The following is a 9,436-nucleotide window of genomic DNA, read 5'->3' on the forward strand; positions in this document are numbered from 1 at the left end:
GAAATGAAATTTGAGCAACCGTTAGAAAACACAGTGTGCGTTGTTGTGTTCGCAGAATTTGAAAACGTCATAGAAATTAACAAAGCACGTGACATTATATACGATTTCGGAAATTAAGCAATGGATGGAAAGAAGATATACGAAATTTTATCAAAAGATCCTACAACAGCATTTAGATTTAGAGGTGTTTATTCAAGAAACACAATACCCTTATTGCAAGAAAATGAAGCTATTATCGTCAATACTGATGAATCAACTTTACCAGGATCGCATTGGTTAGCTCTGTACATGTCTGAAGGAAAAACACTGGAATTTTTCGATTCCTATGGCCATTCTCCAGATTTCTATGGACTTAATGTTTATAAATTATTTAATATTTCTAATGTATGTTGGAATTCTGTATCTTTTCAATCACTCACATCTAACGTATGTGGAGCCTATTGTATTTTTTTCATTTATAATCGTTGTCGCGACATATCTATGTTATCCATTATAAAAAATCTCAATGTAAATCGAAAAAATGATTTCGTCATGTATCAATTTGTGAAAAAGAAATTTGGTGTACGTTTTGCTTTCAAACAATAAAATTATTTTTTTTTTAAATGTTGTGATATTTTATTTTGTGTTTTTATTTACATACCGTTATTTGCGTTATTTATTTTTAATAAATATTCTCGTTTATTAATTCTTCTCTATAAATTATGGAGTTCCCTAAACTTAGGCATTCGTTCACGTGTATTTTGGCTGGTCCAACAGGATGTGGAAAAAGCCAGCTCTGTAAAAAAATAATTGAATCTAAAATTATTGAACCGTTTCCAAAATCGGTGATTTGGTGTTATGGAGCGTATCAAACCATGTTTGAAACAATACCGAATGTGACATTTCATGAGGGCGTTCCTTCTGATTTAAATACTATTTCAAATGCATTAATTATTCTCGATGATCTCATGTCTGAATTAGGAAGTAATTCCAAATTGACGCATTTGTTTACAAAGCACAGTCACCACCGTAATGTCTCCGTCATTTTTATCGTACAGAATATATTCCATAAAGGTAAAGAGATGCGAGAAATATCTCTAAATGCTCATTATCTTATTCTTTTCAAAAACCCACGTGATCAAAGTCAAATCACGCATTTAGGCAGACAACTCTATCCAACAAAAGTTAAATTTTTCCAAGAAGTGTATCAAGACGCGACTTCGAAACCCTTTGGTTACCTGTTAGTCGATTTGAAACCAGATACTGAAGATAATATGCGCCTGCGCACAGGTATATTACCGAAAGATAAAATGATCGTGTACCAACCACGATAGTCATTTGCCCATTAACCTTTCGTGCTAACTGTAATTTTAAGCACTTTAAATCACTTTGCCTTCATTAAAGCTCAATCTTTTGGGAAATGGTATAAAATAAATCTCACAAAGAATAAAATAATCAAATGCGATTAGAATGTCGGACAGTAAACACTGTTGTCTCGAGGTCTTAAAAGCTGTGGCTAAATCAAAATCAAAGCGGAAATTTTTAAAACATTGTCCAGCAAAATCTATTAAACATATTTGTGAATGTGTATTTAATTTGTTAAAAGGTAATATTCCTCTCAATAAAAATCAAAAGAAGAAACTTTCACCTTTTAAAAGAAGCTTAAGAAAAATTGTTGACAAAAGAGTTCCTTTATTCCGTAAGAGAGAAGTTCTTGTTCAGCGAGGTGACGGGTTCTTAGGATTTCTGATTCCAGCGGCCATAACAGCTTTAACATCTTTGATCAATGGAACGCGGTAAAAAATTTATCTTAGTTCCAGAAGATAGATTACAAACTAATACTGTGGAATATTTATCCGAGTTGGACAGGCAAATGCATGATATTTTAAAAAATAAAAATATTTCCGACAATGAAAAAGCAGAGTTATATTTACAAATTCTTCAAAAGTATATCAAATTTCCTACTTTTTTGGAAAATAAAAGCGAACCAACTCAAGCAGTGGAGGAAAATGAAGTGGAGGAAAATCCTAAAGAAATTAAAGAAGAAAAAATGACAGAAAGTAATAGCTTGATAGAAACGCAACTCATGAATGTCGTACCCAAGAGTCAAAAGGACCGGGCTAAAGAGCTTTTACAATTCTTACAAGAGAATAAAGAACTTTTAACGTGGACTGAGAAAGGAGAAATTTTGTATAAACAAAAACTTTTACCTGGAACCAACATCACTCATTTAATAAACAATGTATTGAGAAACGAAAAGAAACAACCCAAAGGACAAAAAGAATTTTTCGAAGCATTAAAAGAAATGAAAATACCTGAGAAATTTGTTGTCAATAAAAAAATGTTAAATGACTCACCTTCTCTAGTTGATTCACCAGTATTCTTTGCTAGAAAAAACAGATGGCTGAAATATTAAAATTTTTGTAAAATATTTTTAAAATGCGTTCTTTTAATAAATGAATTTTTTTTTTTAAAAAAAAATGTATCTTTCTTTCATTTTTATGAAAATATTCACTCACACACAGAAACACACACACACAACTCATTCAAAGATTAAAGAACCCCTTTTCCTCATCACCCGAGTGGGGTAAGGGTTAAGACGCGTTTTTTTTAAAGAGGTCAATCGCCAGTAGCCCTAATCCTCTCTTTGGTGGATAGAAGATGTCAAAGGGATACCGTTAGGCTAACCCTAAAGACATTGTTGTTGTTGTTGTTGCAGTCATCAATAACCATATGGAAGGGTGGATAGATCTGGTTGAATTACTCNTAAACAACTTTGTACAGCTTCGTTTCAGGCTTATTTACTACTCTCCGTCTTTTTGCATCCCTGCAAATTTTGTTGGGGTTATGAAGGGAAATACATTCACCACTCAGCTCACAAACCATTTTCTTGACCGAGTTGAAGTTTAACTTTTCAGAATTACGAAAATTTAATGTAAAACCTCTCACCTTGCAGCATTGTTTCCTATTAGCCGTTTCATACGCATAGTTTTTAGGTCCACCTTTAAGAAAAATAAATAAAAGACGCAATTATTATCTATTGAAGGCATAATGATTTTTAAAAACAAATAAGTAAAGAAAAGAAAAGTAATTACCTGATACGAAAGTTGTAATTGTATCACCGTCCAACTCGTCTGTGAATTCTCCTAGAAAATTTCCAAGAGGGGGGTCATTATTGCCTTCTTGGGAATAGATGATAGAGTCCGTATCATGGTAAAGCACGCTTTCACCCAGCTTGTCCATCTCTTCGTAAAGTTTGAGGCGTGCCCAGGCTGTAGTGAAGGCCGCAATAAAGATGTTAGTAGTCGAATCTTGGGGCACAAATTGTTTCTGTGATTCCCAATGAATACCTGCAATTTCATCATTCGGTAAAAACACATCTTTAATCTAAAAAAGAAAATATGCTATAAGTATAATAACACTGGAAAAAAATTAAAAAATTATGTAATTAAAATTCACATACGTTTTTTGTTGAATCAGCAAACATTTTATTAAATTCCGGAACAGTGCTTACGTATGTCAGGCGAGCTTTATTGCAGTTCATACCCCATCTGAAAAAAGCGACAAGTATAATAATTAATAAATTTCATTTTCATTTAAAATATTAAAACGGATTTAATTTTTACATACCGTCCCCAAAAAACTGTTCAATAGCAATTTTGCCACCTGCCTTCTTCCCAAATTTTTAAAGGTTTTAGAATATTCCAAGCGTACTCCTTCTTTTTCAAAATATTCCTCTATGTACCTCATTTTATCCTCCTCTGTAACGCAATTTGAAGGCCACCCGCTTGCTTCCTGCTTGATTTTTAAGAATAAATCAACAAAATCACGAAACAGTGAATCAGACGTTTCGTTGAAGTGATAAACTTCGGAGATCTGTTTAAAAAAAGAATGATTGTATGTTATAATTAAAATTATTTACTCAAATAAATCTAACTTAATAAATCTTTAAAAAAAAATCTTTATAAAGGAGAATGAACTCTATGAAAAATTGAATATTATGAATGAGAAGAACAATTTACCTCTTTTATGATGTATCCTTTTTTAACTGCCATTTTTATTTCTTCGGTCACCCATGTACCGGTTAACTCTCTTTCATCGTCTGAATGCAGGCATTTTCCTTGCTGTGTTGTTTCAACACAGGTTCTGCACAAGGGAAACATAAGTTTATTTTGACTTCTGTACGGCAGTACAGGGAAATACAGGCCTCTAGGTGGTATGACAGTGCACTTAGCGATCCCAAAATAATTATCAATAGTTTTAAAATTCTCAGTGATAATTTGAGGATGACCAACTGGATACGTACAATATTTGTTCACCTAGAAAAAAAAGAAAATGATTGAAAAAAAGTATTTTAAAGTTATTTATACTTACTATTTAATACAAAAAATTCTAAAATCAGTAAAAACAAAATATTATATATATATATATTTTTTACCCAAGGATAAAGTGATGTAAAGTCTACATATTTGGAGTTTCCTTCGTGGTATAGTTTGACAGCGTTTGTTCTGCCTCCAAAAAGGGCATCCCTGGGCTTTAAACGGTCTTGCAATTTATGGCGTTTCAGGAATTGCTGCAAATCCTCATTCTCCTTCTTCATCTTAAGAAACTCGTGTTCCCACATCTCGATGACATTATATCCAAGAGAACAAAGATCACTGCTGGTGTCTCGAGTTTTTTGACGGAGTGATGCCATTGTCACATTTTTCAAAGGGTGTAAATCATCCTGATTGAAGCATGTATCACAACCGTGAAAGAAGCATCCCTAAAAAAAAAAATATTAAATTAAAATTGTTTTTTCTTTTTCATCCAACATTTTATTACATTTTTTATATAAAAATCACTTTTTCGTCTTTAAATATTAAAAAAAGATAAACATAACTCACATGAAATTGGTAAACTGTATTTGTATCTGTACAAAAACCATCCACGTAAACACCAGCTAATTTGCGTTCCCCACCGTTGTTTAAAGCATGTTCAATCAAAACATTTTCTTTCTCAGCAACGAAATCAAGCCATCGTATTGAATCAGGACTGTAATTAATGTTTGTTGTGTATCCTGACACCGGAACCATACCAATAGTATTGGGACGTATATGCATGCTGCGGAAAACAGCCATACTGGTTGATGGTATCGTCACGTACCTGCAATCAAAAATCAGTAAATAACATTTCCTAAAAATCAATAAAATAAAGAAAAACAAAACTATTCTCACCGAAAGGGATCCACTTTCGCTATATCTAACAACTGCCCCCGAAATTCTAAACAACATCTTCTCAAAATATCTACATCTGATCTATAATGAAAATAAAAATTATTAACAGTACTTTTTCTTTCGGTCAAAAATTCTCATACGGTCAGAAGTAAAAATAATGCTAAAAAACAATTTTTTTTTGTGTTGACTTACCTGCAATATGCTAACATTTCTTTTTCAAAATTAAAAGGCTCCTTTTGTCTTTCCTCATACCATTCAAGAAAACGATTTCGAGCGTCACATCCCATAGTATCAGGACTGTAGAATTTCTTCTCCGGTAAAAGACCAGTGTAACTTTGATTTTCCGGACGATTAAAAAGATGTGGAAAGTATCCTTTCTGCAATTCTGTGAAACCAAAGCATGAAGGCATCTTCGATAAGGGCATAGGCAAAAAGTTTAAAGAATCAATGATTATTATATTCAAGGCTTTCTGATGTATGCTCATTACACTAGAACCATTGGGAATAACATTTGGAGTCGTACCTTGGCGTAGAAGCCAACTCATTATGAACTGCCCATCAAAGCTAAATGTAAACAAATGTATAGATATATAAATCAATATTAAAGCATGAAAAAAACATTTATTTTTATTAAAATAGGAAAAAATAGTAATAAAAAGACAAACTTACGCCTTCATGTTATGAGCAATCGCTGTAAAACCTTTATGTATTGGTGAAAACAGCCAGGAACAAAAATCATCACATGTCGAATACCCTTTGAAAATTTTTTCTTCTCCATCAGCGTATTGCGCTACTGCAAAATTAACCAGATGCTCCCCAGACGATTGATCAGTTTCGAAGTCGAAGAAGATCAAATGATCGGATGGAGCTTTTGCCTCTATCTTTTGTAAAAAGCATCTATGTTCTGAAGCGTCAACAAATTTATTGCAAGATGGACATTTCGTGGTGTAGCACCGATGATTTTCAGGAGGACACACCTTTCTTCGAATAACTTTGCAGCATTTACGACATTGATATAGCTGTAAAAAATAACTCTTAGAAAAAACAAAACTTAAATAAGATTTTGAAGAAGAAAAAAAAACGTTTTCTTACTCTATCACATAAGGAACTTTCCTGCTGTCCAGTCGTTGATTTGTGAGCTTGAAAACATCCATCCGATAGGCAAAGTCTATCACAATTTTCACATCTTATAGGTGTTCCCTCCTCACAATTGTTTCTGAAACATATCCAGCATGCATTCTGACAGCGGTGATTTTCAAGATGTGAGAATGGTTTCTCACAAGATTCACAGTAATAGCTGCTACCATAAAATCCTTTCGAACTTTTAATTACATCATAATGTTGATTATGCAACCAAAGATTTATTCTTTTTGCTCGATTGTTCCCTTTATAAGAAACCTGAAACAAATTATGAATATATTCAATAATCAAATATATCAGATTATTATTATATACATTTGCTTTCGAGATACTCTTAAAATTCTTTTTTTTAACAAACAGTAAGTACTTCTAGAACTGAGTTTTTTTTAAATGAAAATGTGACATTGTAATTGCAAAACAAATATTAGAATTTAATATTGGTTAAAAATGGGGAATTACCTTATTGCTGTTATCTGCAGAAAAGACGACAATTTGAATATTGAGAAAACTCTCAAATTTGGCTATTTCCATGTATGTGCAAGGTCCTAAGGGAACGTCTGCAGACGCATGGAGCTCCTTGGCTCGATTCATCAATGCAGGTCTATGTCTATTTCTTAAAGAGTTAATGGCTCTCCTATCATTTTCCAGATGAGCTATAGCATACACAATTGCTTTGGCACAACACAAGCCTTCACTGTCAGTTGGGATGGACAAAATGGATTGTTTATTTTTAGCATCCACGAGAGCATTCACAACCCTAACACCTCTTCCTGCACCAACATCTCTCCGGATTGTTGTAATGTCCACAAAAAATCCTGCATCCAATTCAATTCGGTCCTTAGATTGCAGGACCTTCATCACACAAACCGTAACTTTTTCAACAGTCATATCCTCAACTGACATTAGACATGTTGATATGGGTTTATCTAAGCCCTCAGATTGTACACAAAAACGTATTAAATCAGTTGATCTTAGACCGGGGGACCCATCCGTCGGATTTCGAACTCTTGAGATCAATAATTCAAATAATTGTCGCACAGTATTGACAACAGTTGCCAGTGGCGTCCATCTTAAATTCAATGGTATTTTTTCAGGATCCACACGTACACGGAAGCAAACGTGGTTGGCATTGTATTTCTCGTTCCTTCTCCCTGAGCGAAGTTCCAATATTATAGCAGAATTTAACTATAAAATAAAACATTAAATAAGTATAAATTAAATATATATTAAATAAATAAATATTAAGTACATATTACATAAATATAAATTAAATAATTAAAAATATAAATAAATAAATAGACAAATTATTTAAAACTCACTTCATTTGATGGAACTGGAGTCGGTACACCTTCCACAAACACTGATCCTCCACTAGAAGGTCCTGGCTGATTCTGATATAGAAATAAAAAATACATAAAAATAAATAAATGAATAAAAACAAATTTTCCACTGAAAGTTTTTTTAAAAAGCTGAATTAAAAATATTATTACCTCAAATCCCGAACCCACTTGATAGTAAAGAGGCAGATTTCGAAACACCTGAGTCGCCTCTACAAAACCTTGCGAGATTTCCCCAATTAAATTCTCTTCGTCTTCCAGAAATTGTTGCGTAAATTCTCCCAAAAGCTAAAATTAGAGTTAGTGATTGAAAAAAAATATATTTATGTCAAATAACAATTAATATTCTTTAACAAACAAAAATTATGCAATAACAAATATAAATTATGAATAGCAAAAATTATACAACTATTACCTCATCATCTGATTCATTAAATTCAAAACCTGGTTCACTAAAATCCGTTCCATCATCATCATCATGCTATAAAAATAAGAAAAATATTTTTTTTCACTATCTTTATAAATAAAGTTAACAAAAAAAAAAGTTTGGTAAATTAATTCAAATATACAAGCATAAAAAATAACTTTGCGAATTTTATAAATAAAAGCAGCTTATTAACTCAAAAAAACAAAAAAAAACAAATGGACATTAAGAATGAAGTAAATATAAATAAAATCAAAACTCAAAAGTAAATAAATAAATTTAAAAAGCTCCAATGTAGCTCAATACTCGCTAACTTTTGAATATACAGAAAAATTACAACTAATAGTATGTAAAATAAAAGCAGCTTAAAGGTAGAACACAAATAAAACTTAAGATACTCCATATACTTTTAAGAATACTATAAGAAAATATAATTAAAAATGTAAAATAAAAAAAAATTAATAGTAAAATAAAAGAAAAGAATTAATTAAATAGAAATTGTTTAATAAAATAATGAAAGGAATATTACTTACTTTTTTTCCAGAATCTCTTGTTCTCTTAGACATGGCTGGTAATCCAAAGTTTAGGTAGTCCGCTTAATACGCAAATCGATAATTCAAAATAAAATTCTAGCTGCACAAAAATTACAACCACAACATAGGGAATAATATTTCCAACATAATTGTCATCCGTGAAGCAGATCTATATATACTGATTGTTATCAAGACTATTGATATAGATAAGCTCTAACTATGTCCTTCCCATACCCTCGTGTATATAGATAAACTATATCCTTACAGTTGTGATTAACTAATAAAATAAAGATAAAACTCAAAGGATACGGAGTTCTATTTTGTTAAATTTTTGTGAGAAATAGTAATAATCCCACGCTCAATAATCAGTGATATGCTTTAAATTCTCACTTATTGATAAAATGTTCCACACAGATAAAACTCAAATGTCGCATAGTGAGATTTATCTTCTTAATTTTCATGAGAAATATTTGTATTCTCACGTTCTATAATAAGTATGAAGCACCATGTTATACTTGATATTATGACTAATTGATAAAACGTGTGTAAACCCCAAACGGCCTGGATAGAAATTATCGGTGTAAAATTTTGTGAGAAAGTGATCTGTTCAAGTTCCGTAATCAGTATCCGTTAAAGATACTTTTTATGTGTACTCTTAATTTAAAAATAAAGTAAGTTATTTGCATTATTATAACATTAAATAATAATAAAATGAATATGTTTTTGAATATAAATGAATTTATAGCGGCAAAAATTCCCCATTGTATGTTTCTTACATTTAATTCATTTGTAATTTTAAGGAAAATT

At 31.6% G+C, this 9,436-nt stretch overlaps 2 protein-coding genes across 2 annotated transcripts; both read right to left on the reverse strand.

Annotated features, from left to right (window-relative positions):
* Window positions 1-2,739: 2,739 nt before the first annotated feature.
* On the reverse strand, window positions 2,740-3,523 carry LOC139426486 (uncharacterized). Its single transcript, XM_071185576.1, has 3 exons — window positions 3,443-3,523; window positions 3,075-3,366; window positions 2,740-2,981 (listed from the first exon to the last, which is right to left on the reverse strand). The coding sequence occupies exons 1-3, from the start codon at window positions 3,521-3,523 to the stop codon at window positions 2,740-2,742; spliced, it is 615 nt and encodes a 204-aa protein (XP_071041677.1).
* A 454-nt stretch (window positions 3,524-3,977) lies between these two features.
* Window positions 3,978-8,816, reverse strand: LOC139426451 (uncharacterized). The gene is made up of 12 exons (XM_071185362.1): window positions 8,630-8,816; window positions 8,088-8,153; window positions 7,826-7,960; window positions 7,655-7,726; window positions 6,795-7,520; window positions 6,288-6,593; window positions 5,865-6,214; window positions 5,388-5,759; window positions 5,196-5,276; window positions 4,866-5,124; window positions 4,418-4,744; window positions 3,978-4,298 (listed from the first exon to the last, which is right to left on the reverse strand). Exons 1-12 carry the CDS (start codon window positions 8,660-8,662, stop codon window positions 3,978-3,980), a joined length of 3,048 nt encoding a protein of 1,015 aa, XP_071041463.1. The 5' UTR covers window positions 8,663-8,816.
* Between the last annotated feature and the right edge of the window lie 620 nt (window positions 8,817-9,436).

The sequence above is a fragment of the Parasteatoda tepidariorum genome, chromosome 9, assembly GCF_043381705.1.
Source record: "Parasteatoda tepidariorum isolate YZ-2023 chromosome 9, CAS_Ptep_4.0, whole genome shotgun sequence".
Taxonomy (NCBI): domain Eukaryota; kingdom Metazoa; phylum Arthropoda; class Arachnida; order Araneae; family Theridiidae; genus Parasteatoda; species Parasteatoda tepidariorum.